Source organism: Chiloscyllium plagiosum, unplaced genomic scaffold (genome assembly GCF_037043375.1).
Source record: "Chiloscyllium plagiosum isolate Xiang-an unplaced genomic scaffold, Cpla_swu_hap1 HiC_scaffold_23, whole genome shotgun sequence".
In the NCBI taxonomy this organism is placed as follows: domain Eukaryota; kingdom Metazoa; phylum Chordata; class Chondrichthyes; order Orectolobiformes; family Hemiscylliidae; genus Chiloscyllium; species Chiloscyllium plagiosum.
This window is the reverse complement of record NW_028270161.1, coordinates 17,367,111-17,387,298: the sequence shown is the minus strand read 5'-3', so window position 1 is coordinate 17,387,298 and position 20,188 is coordinate 17,367,111. Positions and strand designations below refer to the sequence as shown.

Sequence of the window (20,188 nt, the reverse complement as noted above, 5' to 3'; positions counted from 1 at the left end):
AAAATTAACAGCTATGCAGTGAGGTTTACTGGTTGGTGAGCTGTCTTCCTGGTGTAGATTTATTTTTGTTGTTAACATATTGTTTAATAAAGCTCACAAGGAGAATTTTACTTGCAAGACAAGGTTAGCTTTTTTTTAGTTTACATGGAATTTTTATTATAATATTTTCCAAATATTAAGCACAAAACACAAAATTCAACTTTATAAACATTATTCTTTATGATGTTTTAATACACTGTAATAGAACTATGAATTATTCTGATTAAACAAAATAATTTACGTGCAATTAAGTATTTTAAGAGAGTTGAAAATGCCAGTAAGACACTGGTAACTCAAATTTAGAAATTTATTGGGCATTTTAAATCCTTTTTGAATTCTTGAAAGCAAATTCTTTCCATTGTCCTTTCTCAGAGGTAAGGTTTTTGCTGAAATTATGCTGTGTAGTCTGTTCATGGACAGTTGGATTAAATGAAGTTTGAATTGTTAAGATGAAGGAAAGGTAGCTACACAAATCCAGTTATTTTAATAGATTCAGTCTTTAATATTTTTACTTTTATTGGGTGAGATCATATGCTCGCTGGGGAAGCTGCTTACTTCAGCTGGCTAGCTGTTTCGCATGTGGTTCAGGATAATACCAGTCGGGCAGGGTTCAATCACTGTTCTGGCTGAGATAGACTTGGGCCAGCTTCTTTGTCCTGCCCCAGAGTAAAATCATGGCATAAGCAATGATTAAAATATGTGTCAAATTCCTGGGATTAAACTATGTGTCAAGCTTTCTTGGACTCTTCATGGTTACAAAGGCCCAATAACGTCTCTTCTTCCTCAGGCAACTGAGGAAATTTGACACAACGGCGAATACCCTTGCCTAACTTTATAGGTGGGTAAAAACAATGACTGCAGATGCTGGAAACCAGATTCTGGATTAGTGGTGCTGGAAGAGCACAGCAGTTCAAGCAGCATCCAAGGAGCAGTAAAATCGACGTTTCAGGCAAAAGCCCTTCATCAGGAATACAGGCAGAGAGCCTGAAGCGTGTGTGCCATTGAGAGCATTCTGTCTGGATGTATCACTACCTGGTATGGTAAGTGTACCATTCGAGATAGGAGACAGTTACAGAGAGTGATGAACTCGGCTCAGACAATCACAAAGGCCAACCTCCCATCTATAGAATCCATCTACCAGGCCCCACTGTCAAGGAAAGGCCGCCAGCATTTTTAAAGATCCATTCCATCCTGGCAATGTTTTTCTACAACCTCTACCATTGGGGAGAAGGTACAGAAGCCTGAACACACGCACCAGCCAGTTTTGTAACAGTTTCTACCCTCCTGTTGTTATAATACTGAATGGACTCACAAACATTCGCCTGTACCTGTGTTTTTGTTTTTTGCCACTGTTTACCTATTGTTTACTATCTACGCCACTTAACTATGTGATCTGCTTGTAATGCTCGCAACACAAAGCTTTTCACTGTGCCTCAGCACACGTGATAATAAATTCATTTCAATTCAATTCAATTCTTCAGTGGAGATTGCTACCTGGAGAAGAAACAGAATACAGGTGTAGGAGGAGGCCATTCAGCCCTTTGAGTCTGCTCCACCATTCATCACGACTGTGGCTGATCATCCAACTTGATAGTCTAATCCTGCTTTTGAAGATCTCGACCCTCCAGGGAGGCGTCTCTTGATTCCGCAATTGATCAAATAATCAACAAGAATACAATCTGCTTCAGCAAGATTTCACAGTTTATTAAGACGTCGGGCACAGGTTTGTCCAGCAACACAGAGGTTTAAAAGCTCCTGTGTTCCTTGGAGAAACTGCACAATTTCACTTGGAACAAAGGCAATTTTTATATGTTTCACTTGGAACAAAGGCAATTTTTATATGTTTCTTAACTGCAGAGTAAATCCAATAAAGTGTAATAAAATGACATAATGGACAGCAGGTTAACCCAATGATATTTCCTGGGAAACAAAGTTGTTTACTAAACATTATCTCTTCCCTCCAGCATTTCAAGGTTAACTAAGATGGTTAGTAATGTCCTATCTAGCTTAGTTAATTCCATGCTGTGAAGGGTCCATTGTTCTGCTTTACCTTTAATTCAGTTAGCTCAACAAGACAGGAATGCAGCCTTTAGCAGGGTGAGAAGCCATTTTATACATAGTGTTAATTTGCAGCCATTTTGTTATTAGATTAGATTAGATTACAATACAGTGTGAAAACAGGCCCTTCAGCCCAACAAGTCCACACCAACCCGCCGAAGCGCAACCCACCCATACCCCTACATTTACCCTTTACCTAACACTACGGGCAATTTAGCATGGCCAATTCACCTAACCTGCACATTTATTTTTTGGACTGTGGGAGGAAACCAGAGCACCCGGAGGAAACCCACACAAATACGGGGAGAACGTGCAAACTCCACACAGTCAGTCACCTGAGGTGGGAATTGAACCCGGGTCTCCGGCGCTGTGAGGCAGCAGTGCTAACCACTGTGCCACCGTGCCGCCCACTTTGCATTGAGAAGCCATTTTGTGGTTAATAAAAGCATGCTTGAAATGTTGCTCCTGACAACAGCCTAAATCCAGATTTTGGATCCTCACTTGCTCCCCCTAATCTTTGATGCCATTCACCCCAACTGCTATAACTAGCCACCTCTTGAATATATTCAATGTTGTGGCACCAACTACTTCCTATGGTAATGAACTCCACAGGTTCACCACTGTTTGGGTGAACAAATGTCTCCTCATCTCTGTCCTGAATGGTCAGTCCTGAATCCTCAGACTATCACCCGTAGCTCCAGATACATTCACCATTGGGAACATCCTTCCTGCATCTACCATGTCTAGTTTGTTATCATTTTATAAGTCTCTATGAGATTCCACCCCACCCACCAATCGTCTAAACTCAAGCGAAAACAATCCTAACCTAGTCAATCTCTCCTCATACGTCAGTCCCACCATCCCTGGAATCAGCCTGGTAAACCTTAAATGCTACCCTTAAAGAGCAAGAGCATCCTTCCTTAGAAAAGAAGATCAAAATTGCACATGGTGTTTAAATAATGCCAGATTTATCTACCATTGTCACTCAGGGGTCATGTATAAAATGGACAATCTCAGGGCTTCCCAAAGTGGGGTCAGGACCCCAACTGGGGTTATGAGCATGGATTGTGGGATTGTGAGCTGTTAGACAGCAATGACTGCCATGAGGCTCTGATTAAATTATAACAATGCTATTCCATGCTGACTAAAAGGTTCCCATTTACCAGTCTTGTCCTCCCCTTTTCACAGTTCTCACCTAGGGGTTGTGACGATTTTCATGTCTCTCTGAAACACAGGGAGAACTAACCATTTGGATACAGAACTGGCTCAAAGGTAGAAGATAGAGGGTGGTGGTGGTGGAGGGTTGTTTTTCAGATTGGAGGCCTGTGACCAGTGTCGTGTCACAAGGGTCAGTGCTGGGTCTAGGAGAAAGTGAGGACTGCAGATGCAGGGAATGTAGGTAGCGGCGCATGGCTGCAAGCGTGGAGCGGAGGATCCAGAGGGAAGTCTGTTGCTGGAGGCTTCAGTACTGGGTCTACTACTTTTCATCATTTATATAAATGATTTGGATGTGAACATAAGTATAGTTAGTAAGTTTGCAGATGATACCAAAATTGGAGGTGTAGTGGACACCAAATACAGTTACCTTAGATTACAATGGGAGCTTGATTAGATTGGCCAATGGGCTAAGGAGTAGCAGATGGGGATTAATTTAGATAAATGCGAGGTGCTGCATTTAATAGTAAGGTCCTAGGGAATGTTGCTGAACAAAGAGACCTTGGAGTGCAGGTTCTTAGCTCCTTGAAGGTAAAGTCGCAGGTAGATAGGATAACAAAGAAGACGTTTAGTATGTTTTCCTTTATTGGTCAGAGTACTGAGTATACGAGTTGGGAGGTCATGTTGCAGCTGTACAGGGCATTTGTTACGTCACTTTTGGAATATTGCATGCAATTCTGCTCTCCTTCCTTTCGGAAAGATGTTGTGAAACTTGAAAGGGTTTAGGAAAGATTTACAAGGATGTTGCCAGTATTGGAGGATTTGAGCTACAGGGAAAGGCTGATTAGACAGGCGCTGCTTTCCCTGGAGTGTCAGAGACTGAAGGGTTACCTTACAGAGATTTATAAAATTATGAGGGGAATTATTAGGATAAATAGACAAAGTCTTTTACCTGGGGGTGGGGAGTCCAGACCTCCAGGGCATAGATTTAGGGTGAGGGGGGAAAGATCTAAAAGAGGCAAAGGGCAACTTTTTCACGCATAGGGTGATGTATGTATGGAATAAGTTGCTATAGGAACTGATGGAAGCTGGTACAATTAGAACATTTAAAAGGCATCTGGATGTGTATATGAGTAGGGAGAGTTTAGAGGGATATGGACCTAGTGCTGGGAAATGGGACTAGATTAGGTTGGGATATCTGGTCGGCTTGGACGAGTTGGACTGAAGGGTCTGTTTCCCTGCCTGTACACCTCAATGACCCTATCAGCTCATAAATATCAGAAAATAAATCAATACAATATTCCAATTACACTTAGTAACCAGTAATAACAAGCAATTAAATTAATATTATTTTTAGATTCTGGGCAAAACCTTATAGTTTATATACATTTTAATTAAAATTGATTCCTTTTTAATCCTTAAATATTTAAAGCAGTTTAATATTTTAGCAATATTGGGAAGTTTTAAATATTGTTTTTCTTCTTGCAAAGTTCCCTTTGCGGTTATTGCAAGAAAGTTTTTTCATTTAACATGATGACATATACTTAAGTAGTAACATGGTAAAAATAGTTTCATTGAGACTATAATTGATCAATTAAAGACCAAACAAAGCATTATGTCATGATTAATTTTGATTTCATGCTAAATTGCCAATGTGATGCGGAATGAAACTGTCCTTGAAATCAAATCGTGTTCCATGAATATTTAAATGTATCCTGGACTTCTTTTTTAATAATAGTGTTAAGTAATTTTAAATAAATGGATGCCACTTCTGAAAGGATTTTCATTTGAATTAATTAAACATTCACCCATTTTAATTTTAAGGTATGTGTCTTGTTATCAAGTCAATTTTTGTCAACTCCAGTGAAATATATTTTCAACCTCCATTACTAAAGCAATGTTTGAAGTAGTTGAGACCGTGGTGCTGGAAAAGCACAGCAGGACAGGTAGCATCCGAGGAGCAGGAGAGTCGATGTTTCAGGCAAAAGCCCTTCATCAGGAATGAGGCTTTGAGCTGAGGAGGTGGTGAGATAAATGGGAGGGGGTGTGGGACAAGGGAGGGAAGATAGCTGAGAGTGCGATAGGTAGATGGAGGTGGGGGTAATGGTGATAGGTTGGAGAGAAGGGTGGAGCGGATAGGTGGGAAGGAAGATGGACAGGTCATGAGGGCGGTGTCGAGTTGGAAGGTTGGATCTGGGATAAGGTGGGGGGAGGGGAAATGAGGAAACTGGTGAAATCCACATTGATGCCGTGGGGGTTGGAAGGTCCAGAGTCGGAAGATGAGGTGCTCCTCCTCCAAGTGTCAGGTGGTTAGGGAGTGGCTATGGAGGGGACCCAGGACCTGTATGTTCTTATCGGAGTGGGAGGGGGAGTTGAAGTGTTCAGCCACAGGGCAGTGGGGTTGGTTGGTGCAGGTGTCCCGGAGATGTTCTCTGAGGCGCTCTGCGAGTAGGCATCCTATCTCCCCAATGAACCATATACATCGCATCATCCTCTGCCATTTTCGTTACCTATAAATGGACCCCACCATCAGATATATATTTCCCTCCCCACCCCATCTCTGTTCCCTCCGTGACTCCCTCGTCAGGTCCACACCCCCCACCAACTCACTCTCCCCTCCTGGCACCTTCCCCTGCCACCACAGGAATTGCCCACACCACCCCCCCACCTCCATCCAAGTCCCCAAAGGAGCCTTCCACATCCATCAAAGTTACACCTGCACTTCCACAGATGTTATTTACTGTATCTGTTACTCCCAATGTGGTCTCCTCTATATTGGGGAGACAAGATGCCTACTTGCAGAGCGCTTCAGAGAACACTCTGGGACACGCACACCAATCAACCCCACCGACCAGTGGATGAACATTTCAACTCCCCCACCACTCCGCCAAGAACATGCAGGTCCTGGGCCTCCTCCATCACCACTCCCTAACCACCCGGTGCCTGGAAGAAGAATGCTTTATCTTCCACCTCAGAACCCTCCAACCACATGGCATCAATGTGGATTTCACCAGTTTCGGGATTTCCCCTCCCTCCCCCCCACCTTATCCCAGATCCAACCTTCCAACTTGGCACTGCCCTCATGACCTGTCCTACCTGTCCATCTTCCTTCTCACTATCCGCTCCACCCTCCTCCTCACTGACCTACCACCACTAACCCCACCTCCATCTACCTATCGCACCCTCAGCTATCGACCCCCTTGCCCCACCCTCCCTCCCATTTATCTCACCACCTCCTCGACTCACAGCCTCATTCCTGATGAAGGACTTTTGCCCGAAACATCAACTCTCCTGCTCCTTGGATGCTGCCTGACCTGCTGTGCTTTTCCAGCACCCCACACTCTCGACTCTAATCTTCAGCATCTCTAGCCCTCACTTTCGCAATGTTGGAAGTAGCCTAGCCTGTGGCCTAGCGTTTGGCTGCTGACATTGCAACAAGCCCATTCTGTACAAGATCATGAATTGACCAGCGTTAAACAGTGAAATACATTCAGTTAACTCAAGAAGCCATAATTACACTTGGTGATATAACTGCTCGATGAAATACAGGGTTATAGGGGTAGGGTAGGGGTTTGGGCATGGGTGGGATGCTCTTCAGAAGGTTGGAGGAGACTCGATGGATTGTATGATTTTTTGATTCTACACACTTTATCCTTGAACAAATCCGATGGAGGAGGCCCAGGATCTGCATGTCCTTGGCAGAGTGGCAGAAGAGTTGAAATGTTCGTTTTTATAAATGACTTGGATGAGGAGGTTATGGGGTGGGTTAGTAAATTTGCAGATGACACAAACGTTGGGGGTGCCATTGATGTATAGAGGGCTATTGCAGGCTGCAGTGTGACATAGGATGCAGAGCTGGACTGAGAAATGGCAGATGGAGTTCAACCTGGATAAATGCGAATTGATGCATTTTGGAAGGTCGAACTCAAATGCTGAATATAGGATTAAAAGACAGGATTCTTGGCAGTGTGGAGGTACAGAGGGATCTGGGTGTGCAAGTACATTGATCCCTCAAAGTTGCCACCCAAGTGGATAGAGTTGTTCAGGAAGCATATGGTGTTTTGGCTTTCATTAACGGGGGATCAAGTTTAAGAACTGCGAGGTTTTGCTATAGCTCTACAAGTCCTTGGTGAGATCACACTTGAAATATTGTGTCCAGTTCTAGTTTCCCTACTATAGGAAAGATACGGAGGCTTTGGAGGGGGTGCAAAGAAGGTTTATCAGGATGCTGCCTGGACTGGAGGGCTTGTCTGATGAAGAGAAGTTGATTAAGCTCGGAGTTTTCTCTCTGGAGAGAAGCAGGAAGAGAAGTGACCTGATTGAGGTATACAAGGTAACGAGAGGCATGGATAGAGTCAATAGCCAGAGACTTTTCCCCAGGGCAGGATTGACTGGCATGAGTGGTCATAGTTTGCAGATATTAGGAGAAAGGTATAGAGGGGATGTCAGAGGAAGGTTCTTTACACAGAGAGTTGTGAATGCATGGAATGTGTTTCCAGCAGTGGTGGTGGAAGCAAAATCATTAGGGACATTTAAGCGACTGCTGGACATGCACCTGGACAGCAGTGAATTGAGAAGTGTGTAGGTTAGGTTATTTTATTTTACATTAGGATTAATCCTCGGCACAAAATTGTGGGCCGAAGGGCCTGTTCTGTGCTGTACTTTTCTATGTTCTATGTTCTAAATGCAATTTTTATTTCCTTCCTTTACTATTTATCATACCCATCTAACATTCCACATGTTATAATATATTTAATCTAAGTTATTATGTGCTATAGGGAATAAATTACTGACTGTTACAGCTGTTATAAATTCAAGTTCTTTTTTAAAAGAAGCCTGGCTATGTAGTCATTTGCGAAGAACTGAAGTTCACTTTGAGGTCAATACCAATTGTCAAAAAAGAAGAAAGTGAAAGCCTAGTAATTAAGGCTTCAAATGACATTACATATTTGAATTGGACGACTGAATGGAGCACCTTAATTTCCTAAATCTCTGACAGAATCTGGATCTGTGTGGATATATGAGTGATCCTGTGTAAGTGAAAAAAGAAATGAAGTTTAATTCGCTGGAATGTTTCTGCAGAGAGACATCCACGCGAAGGCCTGCAGCATATCAAGAAAGGATTAACACCTCAAATAATTCACAAGGCTTGGACAAGTAATATTTTTACCAGGTGAGACATGTATTTGTTGAGTTTTAGAAGAAGTAAATGGTTATGTTAAGATTTCCTTTTCAAGTGCTGTCTGGTCTTTAATCTTGAAAACATATGATTATGCATTAAGTATAAAATGAATTAGGAGCAAGAGTAAGCAACTTGGTCCCATTGAACCTGCTTTGCTATTTAATAAGATCATTGGTGATCTGACTGTAGGCTCAACTCCACATTTCTTCCTACCCTGATTATCCCTTGACTTCCTTGTCAGCCAAGAAGGTATCTACTTGTGCTTTAAAAATATTCAATAAACCTGCCTCTACCAGTCCCTGGGGTAGAGAGCTCCAAAAACTCTCAATCCTATAAAGAAAGATTTTTCCTCATTTCAGTTTTAAATCAGTGATCCTTGGGTCAACAACCAGCATTATTATTGACAAAAGTAATCCTCAAATCTGCAATAGTTGTCGGCTACAGCATGAAATTTTCTAGTACAGATGTGCAAATATTTCTCCTGGCTATAACATAAAACAGTGAATAAACTTGTTTATTTGGGAGGTCCTTTATCTTTTCCTGATATCTTCCAACTTGGTTTGCTCAGAAAGCTGCCATTTTGCCTACATATGCCCATTCAGCAAATTCTTCTTCAGTCTTCAATGAGGATAGGGAAGTTTGCTGATGGCAGTCAAGGGAGGCATGAAGCTGAATATGGTCTGGCCCCCTATTCAGTACTCTGTTGAGTGTACTCACTACTGTTTTGTCACCTATTCTAGGTGAGAAATCAAAATGGCACTCAAAACAATCCACTTCCATTTTCTTAAATGTTGTGAAGTCAACCTGTTTTCTGATAACAGTCGGTCTTTTTGTTGAAAACCATAATCTCATCCAATAATGTGATAAAAGAACCTGGACTCTGTTTTTCTCAGGAAATTATTCTCAAAATGACTTAATTGTCTCCATTGCTATTGCTCAAAAAGCAGGGCATTGGAACAGTGGCCGTTGAGGCGTTTCATTCAAAGGATTCAATTTTGAAATGTTCCATGTAAATCTATTTGGCTTAAGAGTCCCCATTTGGGATTGGAAATGCAGCACTAACATTACCTTCTCAGGTTGTGTTTAGTACATTACTTGATCCTGTTATTGCTTACCTTTGATGCATAAAGATGTGTATTGGTAATATTGAAAACACCATCTAGACTAGGATCGTCTGCCTGCAACACAAGGAATGACATATCACAGCTGCCCAATGTATGTGCCTTTGCAGCCTAGCTTAAATGCCCTCAAGAGTTGAGGTCATATGAAGAGAAGTAACATGTCATAAAGTCCCTCCAGTTTACAATTAATAATTAATTAGATTGTGGTTGATTTGTATTTCAACTCTATTTTTCTGTCTCAAATCCATCCCCTTGATAGTCCCATCAAAAACTTTCAAGGAATTTCAATAGAAATTTTTCAAATTTAGTCACAAAAACTTTAATTGGCCCATGATTGACAATAACTGAAGCATTGTTCCTTTCTCTTTCTATTCCAGCTGTTTTGTGATAAAGAGCAGTATTCCATATTGATTGCTTTTTGCACTTCTCTATTGGTTTTTAATAATTTGTGTGACTTGACTGCTAAATTTCTTTGTTTCTCTGCAGTTCCTAATTTTATATCATTTTAGAAAATATGCAAATTTATGTAAAGTGAAAAAAACCTTAAATTTATCCACATAACAGTCTTTTGGCTTTGTTCATTTGCCAAAATAAGGTCTTGGTCCTTAATTTTGACACAGTGAAGATGGAGGAGGAATAGACAGGTTGTGAGACTATATACTTACAATTAGCAACAAGAAAGGAAATTTACCATTGATGTCTGCTTGCTTTTATGCCTCCTTGTCTTTTGCTTTTCCTGTTTAAAGATGCAAGAAGAAATGAAGATTTAATGTTGCACAAAACAAATAGGATGGGCACTTTAGGATACGGCAGGCAAGTTATTCTAATTGCATTGTATACGTGTGTAACCCATAAATTAAGCAGTGTTGTTTCTAATCTCCGTTGTGGCTCTCAGTGAGATTAATTAATTCCCCAGGCCAATGAGCTATAAGCATTTGTGTTTCTGGGTGTTGCACTGAAATTTCAAGGCCCCTAGGTTTAGTCACAGCTTACTTGACGGTTGATTCGTTGAATGCGGTTGGTGGAACCATAGAATATTCCACATTGTATGTGAAGTGAAATGGGAGGTGCACAACAATTAAGTGGAATAGTTTTGCACTTTGAAAGTTTGGGCAGGGCTACCAATGACAAATCACAGATTTGATGTGGATGAACATGGTGTCAGGTATGGCAATTCACAGCACAAATGAGAATACAGTAAGGTACCTGGACACATTGGTTTATGTTGCACTTTGACTTCAGCCAAGTCTGGCCTACTCTTGGCATCACAGCACTGCTCTGCATTATACTGTCACGGTTTGGGGCATGGGTTGGGTCACAGAGCCTGAGCCAATGATTGTGGGAGGCATGTCAAGAGCAGAGACCTAAGATTGGGGGTTGATTTGCAGGAGTACGGGGTCAGGTCAGGAGTAATAATAATGAGATGACAAAGTGGAAAACAGTAATTGGGTTCTTTAATGTGGGATTTCTTTTTTCTGCGTAGCTGGCATTCACTTGGACTGAGTTTCCTGAAAACCATTGATGGTAGCACATACATTCAAAAGCCTGACCATTTCTGGGCCCAGTGCTTTGACTTTTGAGCCACCAAGACAGCTGCTATCATTTTCTTCCAAAGGCACTTACTGGGAGCTTGAAAACTTTGATTATTAAGATTTTAAACTCAATTCTATCACGTGATCTTGCTACTGCCCCTGTTCTGAAACCAAGTAACTATATAATGCAGCAGAATGTCTTTCACTAGCTTTCCTACTTTTGCTCCCTGATTATCAGAAAGGCCTTTTCTTAACATCTCCCTATGGTCAAAAGGATTCAGGTCACTGATCAGTCAAAACACCTATCATAGCTTTGGTAGCTGGTCAGTGGGTGTCTCAGGGGAATACTGATATTGTTAGCTGTTTACAATATTTGTCTATGGTTCTACTGAATTCTGCTGGACAACCTCAGTGAAAATTGTCAGAACAGAAATTGTGTTCAATGAACCATGACCCCAACTAACCATGTCAACCATCTGTCGCTTTTATCATGCTGTCTTCTGCCAGTCAGATTAATGCCAATCACTATATTTCCAGGCCCACCTTAGTCGGGTCTGTCATGATCTGGCCATTGGGCACTTTTCCATCCAGTAACAAACTATTCTTTTCTGGACCTGATGACAAGCTCCTGCCTTCAACAATGATCACTTCTTAAATCTCAGGTTGGCAAATTCTTACTTTCTGCTTACTAAATTCTCAGATACCTTCTTTGTCAGTACGGACTAAGAATCAATAAATAAAATTAAAAGAAAATACAAGGCATTTGAAGATGCAACAGCCCATGGAAGAAGACAGCAACATTCACATTGTCCTCCTGTTAAAATAAGTTTCCAATTGGAAGAAGCTTGCATCCTAATGTGTCAAGAGGCAAATGAATCCTGGTCACCCCCAGTTCAAGCTCTTAAAAATTCAATTAAAAAATGAGGACATGACAGGAATGACAAAGTTTAAGTCAGGTTTTTCAAGGTATTACAATCAAGATGAAGTGGACAAGGTCCTGACGGCAACCAAAGCACCTTTTACCTTAAATCTGAAACCCCTGGTCATTGACCTCTTTACTACAGGTTGGGTAGGTTTTATCTGGAAACCTTGGGATCTGTTGGTATATAGACTTGTAGGCAATGATAACTTTCCTAAGCAATAACTTTTCTTAGTCCTGTGGTATTGTAGGTTTATCTCTAAGCTTCATCCTTTTAAAAATAGACCTGGAAATTGGATTTTCAGTCTTTTAGACCTATTCAGGTCTGGCCAGGTCCTTTCAGTTCTGCCTCCTGGGTGAGGGCACTTTCAAAAACATGTTCATTTTTAAAGCTTTTTTGGTTTTTGGATGTGTGGATAAAAGATACTTGACCTGTAAGGGAAAAGATGCCTTCCCATCCATCCTATCACTGCCCTTCAATCCTACAGACCTTTCTTAGGTCCCCTCTTAATCTTTGCTGCTCAAAGAAAAACAATCCCAGCCTGTACAATCTTTCCACATAGTTCAGATCCTCCTGTCTAGTCATCCTGGTAAATGACCCTTCATCCTCTCTAAGCAATCAGTTCCTTCCCATAAAGTGGTGACCAGAACGATATGAACTGCTCCATCTATGGCCTAACTAGCATTTTATATACCTTCAGCATAATCTCCTTGCTCTTGTATTCAATGCCTCAGCTAATAAGAGCAATTAGCCCATGTGTCTTTTTAACCACCTCATTTACCTGACCTTCTACTTTCAGGGATCTGTGGACATGCACAGCAATGACTTTCTGATCTTCAGTTCTTGCCAGGGTTCTACCACTCAGTGAAATCCCTTGCCTTATTAGCTCTCCCCATGTGCACTAATTTACTTTTCCAGGTTTAATTCCACTTGCCACAGATCTGTCACTTGACTAGGCCATTGATATCTTTCTAGATAAAAACATTGATATCTTTCTGCAGATTACAGACATCCTTCTCGCAATCATCCGATCAATTTTCATGCCATTCACCAACTTCTTGATCTCAGCCCATATGTTGAAGACCAAATCATTGATGCATGCCAGCACTGAGCACTGTGGAATCATCCTCTGATTTGATTTTTAGATTAGATTCCCAACAGTGTGGAAACAAGCCTTTCGGCCCAACAAGTCCACATGGCTTCCGAAGAGTAACCCACCCAGACCCATTTCCTCTGACTAACGCATCTAACACTATGGGCAATTTAGCATGACCAATTCACCTGACCTGCACATATTTGGACTGTGGGAGGAAACGGAAGCATCCGGAGGAAACCCACGCAGACATGGGGAGAATGTGCAAGCTCCACATGGACAGTTGCCTAAGGCTGGAATCAAACCTCGGTCCCTGGTGCTGTGAGGCAGCAGTGTTAATCACTGAGCCACCGTGCCGCCCTGCTATTCGGCCAATATTCAACATTCAACATGCCATGTTGCTTGAGATCTCATGGGCTCCTAGCAACATTCCCTCTAAACTGTACAGCTGTTCCAAAGTTCTGTGGATGGCAATATAGATCACAACATTAACTTCCAGTTCCAGAAGTCACTGTCATGCTATGCATCTTGGAAGTCCGTGCATAAAACAAATTAGGAGGCAACTTTGACTCCTCACTGACCAATTTGCCTTATCAAAAGCCTTGCTAAAGTCCATCTGGACACATCAAATGCATTACCCTAATCTAAGATACAGATAACATGTTCGCCTGTTTCTTTGGAGACAGTTTGTGAAATAGATTTTACCACAGTTTGAGGGATGGCATTGAAAGCTTTATGTTGTTTGCCTCCTCGCTTTTGAATTTCAAATTAGATTACTTACAGTGTGGAAACAGGCCCTTCAGCCCAACAAGTCCACACCGACCCGCCGAAGTGCAACCCACCCAGACCCATTCCCCTACATTTACCTAACACTACGGGCAATTTAACATGGCCAATTCACCTAACATTCTTTTTGGACTGTGGGAGGAAACCGGAGCACCCGGAGGAAACCCACGCAGACATGGGGAGAATGTGCAAACTCCACACAGTCAGTTGCCTGAGGTAGGAATTGAACCTGGGTCTCTGGCGCTGTGAGGCAGCAGTGCTAACCACTGTGCCACTATGCCACCCATAATCTGGATTATATGACAATTCAGTGAATGGCAGAAAATATCTAGAGCATCAGAATATAAATTGAACTTGAAAGCAATGGTGATCAGCAAGACTACATTAGAAGATACTAGAGTAAAACTTGAAGTGATGGTTTCAATATTGAACAAGTAAATAAGTTTGTCTACTTAGGACAAATAACAAATGGTAATAGAAGATGGCAGAAGAAGTAGGGAGAGAAACAAAGTAAACATTCTGAGTCAGTTATGGCTCTTCTTCACAATGGCTCGAAATGTTATCTCTGTTTTTCTCTCCATGGATGCTGCCAGGCCTGCTGAGTTTCTCAAGCACTTTGTTTTCATTTCAGATCAGTTCTGTAGTATTTTGCTTTTATCATGAGATAACCAGAAGCAATTTGTAAAGATGTAAAAATAACTTTCATTGTCTCCCCAACTATTCTTTTGCCAACTGGTTAAAAACTCCATCATCTAATAACTGAAGTTCCAGTTACTGTGTTGGAAATGTGGGTCCCCTTAAAGTTGAATTTTCTTAGTATTTACTCAGTAGTATGGAGAGTTAATTTAATTGCTGTTATAACAGTAACTGTCTTTCCAAATTTCTGGCAAATAAAAACAAAAGGAAAGATTGCAAGAATCACCAGGATCACTGAGGTCATGATGCACCATTGAACTGATGTCAACAATTTATTTGGCATCATATGTATTCTGTTATCGATGAATTGCTTGGGAACATAAGGAACTTCTGTTCTTAGAAATAATGCCTCAGAGGAAGGCAGGTCATTCTGGCATCATGAGTAGCTACCCATGGCCATTGGCTGAATAGGTTCAACCAGATTATTGACGCAGAAGTTGCCAGTCCCCAGAATAAGGGACATTAACATGGGTAGTGGGACTTGAGTTAGAGACAGAGGTTCATGGGGAATAAGCCATCACCTTCTTCTGGGAACACCAAGCATTGAGGGAAGAACATAGACAGACATCAAGGGTGAACACCCCACAACTCTAAACTATATCAGTCATTACCTCTACTTCTCTATTCTCCAGAGCTAATCAGTAAAGCATTAGCATCTGTAACAGGTCATATCTTTCCATTTTTTTTTGTCTACTTAATTCATAATCTAATGTATCATATCTAAACTGCTGCTTCTTAACAAACTCAGTAAAGTATCTGGAAATTGTTTACAAATGGTCGACTGCCTATATTAGATAACTGTGATCACAAAAACCTAAAATCTAACAAGTGAAAACTGTCCATCCCTGACTCTTAACAAACCTGTCAAATAAGCCTCCCCTCAACCTTCCTTGTATCTGAAGAAAACAACTCCAACTTCTTGAGACTCTTCACGTAACTCAACATCCTTGCGATCATTCTAATAATTATCCTCTGCACACTCTCTAAAATTTAACATTGTTGCAAAAGCATGGCACCCAGAATTATGGTCACAATATTTCAGTTGAGGCTTAATCAGAAGTTTTCCAGAAATTAGCATGTTGCCACTGCTATCTCCCCAAAATAATTATCTTACCTTCACCCTAGGGGTTGAAACACTTCCATTCTGTGATAAATGAGCTAGGCCCAAATGACTAGGATCTGCTGTATCTGAATCAGGTTCTTCTACCATTCCTTCTATTTCAGAGAGAGACCGGCTAGATATTTCATACCTCAGAGATGAGCCTTGCACCTGTATCAAAAGGAGAACAAAATGGTCCTTAATCAGCGTGTACCAACAGGGGCTGATTCTACTGGCAAAAGTATAATGGTAAATCGACAATTATCAACAAGGAAATAGAATAATCTGGGGATGAATATACAGAGAGAAGTAGCTACTGGAGAATAATGGATAACGGGAAGAGAATAATGGACTTCTTGGGCTAGATTTTGTGAGCACATCCCCACCCCCGCTGGGCCTATACTTGGCATAAGAATGTAAAATATGTCTGCCTTCCCTTCTTTGATTTCAGAGGGCATCAAGCAGTGTGTATCCTCTAACCCCATCAATAAAGTTCAACCCAGCCATGAGTGTTACAGAGAAAGAGTATGCCTGATTAACACAGAGAATTAGGGATATTCGAATGAATTTAGAGAGTAGTGGGCTTTTAGGGTCGATATGGAGACTAATGAACATTGGTTTGAAGAAATCAAATAATGGGTATCTGTGGGATGGGAAACGGGGAGTGGTAATTAATGTACAGAGAAGAATATACAGAAAACAGTGTGGGCTAAATGGTAATATGCAGGGATACCGCATTCCAGTAAAAACCATAGACCTCAAGCAGAACTGTTTGAACTTACTTTCAACCCACGCACCTGTTTAAAATCCTGGATTTTCTTTGTGGTCTTGTCTTTTTTGGAGCTTGAGACTTGCTGGAGAATCTCGTCCAAACCGCTTTGAAGAAGCCTATCAATTAATTTCTTCAAAAGAGACAGCTGCAAAATATATTCTCATTACAGAATAATAGGCATTGATGGCTGGAATTTTATTCACATTTGGAATGTGTACTTAATTGTAATACAAATTCTGTTGAACAGAATACAGTAAATATTGTAAAATATTCCTTGGCTACTGAATTGCTTTATGATTCAACTTTATTTTTACCTTTAAGGAAACAAACAAATGAACAATGTTAAAGTTTTCACACTGTGATCAAGGACAAGGCTGCAATTCCCATCTTAGCAAGCCCTTCTGCCAGCCCTTTCATCATTTATCAGTGAAGCCTTGTAGAGAAGGGCAGAGCCTCAACTCTAATACAGCCACAATTGAAAACTTGCCACTTAAAACATTAATAATTTTGGCAAGGTCGCACTTCTTGTTTATCATAAGTTGCTTTGAGAAGTTGGTGGTCTATGAAACAGTGGACAATTGTGTGGCATCTCCTGATGGACAGCTAATGAAATAGAAAGAAACATTCAAAAACAAAAACTTGCATTGATCTGATGCCTTTCATAATCTTGCAGAGTCCCAACTAAAATTTAATCACTATTTTATTGTGGGAAATGTGGCATTCAATTTGCATAAAGCAAATTGCAAAAACAACAATATAATAATATCCTATCCAGGTAATCTATTAGTGACAAAAGCAAAATGCAGCTAATGCCATAAATTCTTTCGAAATAAACACAGAAAGCAGCGGAAGTACTCAGCAGGAGTCGGACAAGATCGGTGGTGAAAGAAACAGATTTCAAATCAAACATGACTTTTGCTCAGAACTATTGGGTCCCCTCCTGATGCCAGGTCGCTCCACTGGTTGGACCTCTTTATTAGAGACCTATCACCTGTTGAAAATAGCCATAAAACAAAATATAGAACATAGAACATTACAGCGCAGTACAGGCCCTTCGGCCTCGATGTCATACTAATCTGAAGCCATCCTACCTACACTATTCCATGTACGTTCATATGCCTGTCCAATGACGACTTAAATGCACTTAAACTTGGCGAATCTACTACCGTTGCAGGCAAAGCATTCCATACCCTTACTACTCTCTGAGTAAAGAAACTACCTCTGATATCTGTCTTATACCTATCTCCCCTCACTTTAAAGTTGTGTCCCCTTGTGTTTGCCGTTCCCATACCGTCCACCCTATCTAACCCTCTGATTATCTTGTATGTCTCTATTAAGTCACCTCTCAACCTTCTTCTCTCTCACGAGAACAGCCTCAAGGCCCTCAGCCTTTCCTCGTAAGACATTCCTTCCATACCAGGCAACATCCTAGTAAATCTCCTCTGCACCCTTTCCAAAGCTTCCACATCCTTCTTATAATGCAGTGACCAGAACTGTACACAATATTCCAAGTGTGGCTGTACCAGAGCTTTGGACAGCTGCAGCATAACCTCCTGGCTCCAGGACTCAATCCCTCTATTAATAAAGGCCAAAACACTGTATGCCTTCTTAACAATCCTGTCAGTGTGGGTGGCAACTTTCAGGGATCTGTGTACATGGACACCGAGATCTCTCTGCTCATCCCAAGAATCTTACCATTAGCCCATTACTTTGCATTCCAATTATTCCGTCCAAAGTGTATCACCTCACACTTGTCCACATTAAATCCATTTGCCACCTCTCAGCCTAGCTCTGCATCCTATCTATGTCTCTCTGCAACCTACTACATCCTTCGTCACTGTCCACAACTCCACCGACCTTAGTGTCATCCGCAAATTTACTAACCCACCCTTCTAAGCACTCATCCAGGTCATTTATAAAGATGACAAACAGCGTGGACCCAACACCGATCCTTGCCGTTTGCCGCTATTAACTGGACACCCCAAGATGAACATGTTCCATCAACTACAACCCTCTGTTTACTTTCAGCAAGCCAATTACTGATCCAAACCACTATGTCTCACACAATCCCATTCCTCCACATTTTGTATAATAGCCTACTGTGGGGAACCTTATCGAACGCCTTGCTGAAATCCATATACACCACATCAACCGGTTTACTCTCATCTACCTTTGGTCACTTTGTCAAAAAAGTCAATAAGATTCATTAGGCACGACCTACCCTTCACAAAACCGTGTTGACTGTCCCTGATCAGATTATTCTTTTCTAGATGGTTATGAATCCTATCTTTTATAACCTTTTCCAACACTTTACCAACAACTGAAGTGAGACTCACTGGTCTGTAATTACCAGGGTTGTCTCTACTACCCTTTTTGAACAAGGGAACCACATTTGCTATCCTCCAGTCCTCAGGCACTATTCCTGTAGACAATGATGATTTGAAGATCAATGCCAAAGGCTCAGCAATCTCTTCCCTTGCTTCCCAGAGGATCCTAGGATAGATCCCATCCGGCCCAGGGGACTTGTCTATTTTCACACTCTGCAGTATTTCTAATACCTCTTCCTTGTGAACCTCAATCTCTTCTAGTCTAGATGCAAGTATCTCTGTATCTTCCTCACCAACATTTTCATTTTCTCATATACTCTGAGTTCCCCTTTAAACATTTAGGCAATTTGACTCTAATTTTGATATTGACTTAAAGTTGTCTGACAGTCAAAGTTTGTGTTAATAACTGGGTTTATGAATATACCATTGTATGAGTTGAGGCAGTTTGTTGGTATTATTAGTTTGTGATACTCAATCACCCACATACCTTTATACCATAAATGTCAAAAAGCTTTTCCAAATCCTGAGGAGTAAGAAGAAAAATTTTAAAATAAGGATGAATAAGGTTAAAAGTGGAAGATGTGATACCCTAGGGCAGGCAGGGATATGAAGAATGACTAATGCTAATGGACATTTACCACCTTTTTCTTCACACTAATCTACAGCATAATCTAGTCATTTTACCTCTACAGTAAAGATATGTGGAAACCAACTGTCATGCCTAGGCCTCTGATTTGATAAATTAGTTTTTGTTTAATAAGCTAACTGGTACAATTTTAGAGAATGTTCAGGAACAGAGAAATTTAAGGATTCCCATACAAGGCAACAGGGGTCTGTGCACTGCCCAGCTGGAGAGTTGGCAAGAGGCCAGCAGGACATTTCTTATGGGAGGTGGCAATCAGGGTAACAGCTGAGGTGGAAGTCCCACCAGTAAGAGTTGCAGGACACTCAGACACAAGCAGTTCTTCATTGCTCAGCAATACATCTAATTAAGGTGCATGATCACAGGATTAAAATGAGATCCCGGGCTTCTGCTGAATGATGGTAGGTGGGTGATTGCAGGGTGATAGCTGCTGGATTGAGATGGGGGAGTATGTTGGCAGCAAAGACAGGAAGCTGGCTCTCAGTGGGCACTTCCTTCCCAATGCTGGATCCCCTGATAATGCAGTGCATCTCTTTGAATAAGGGACATATCTGGATACCCACATAGTTTGTCTTTACAAGCTTTTTAAATGGGAAATCTCCTTTCTGCTGTAGATCAAATAGAAATGATGGAGAAAATATATTACTGCAATACTATCTTACCTTGATATCAATTCCTTTTCCTTGTGGTCCAGGATCACCCTTAAAAAATAGTGATATGTTAGAATACTAGATGAATAATGTCAGAATGAGAGAGAGATTCTCA

General features: G+C 41.2%; 1 protein-coding gene across 1 annotated transcript in view; it reads right to left on the bottom strand.

The window, feature by feature from the left end:
- The window catches only part of col7a1l (collagen type VII alpha 1-like), a 432,947-nt gene that overhangs the window by 213,629 nt on the left and 199,130 nt on the right, over positions 1 to 20,188 (bottom strand). The window contains exons 61-66 of the mRNA XM_087999395.1: positions 20,086 to 20,124; positions 19,268 to 19,303; positions 16,479 to 16,598; positions 15,697 to 15,852; positions 10,247 to 10,291; positions 9,550 to 9,612 (exon numbers count right to left, since the gene is read on the bottom strand). Of these exons, the coding sequence (XP_087855521.1) occupies positions 9,550 to 9,612; positions 10,247 to 10,291; positions 15,697 to 15,852; positions 16,479 to 16,598; positions 19,268 to 19,303; positions 20,086 to 20,124 (459 nt within the window). The remainder of the gene's footprint in view (positions 1 to 9,549; positions 9,613 to 10,246; positions 10,292 to 15,696; positions 15,853 to 16,478; positions 16,599 to 19,267; positions 19,304 to 20,085; positions 20,125 to 20,188) is intronic.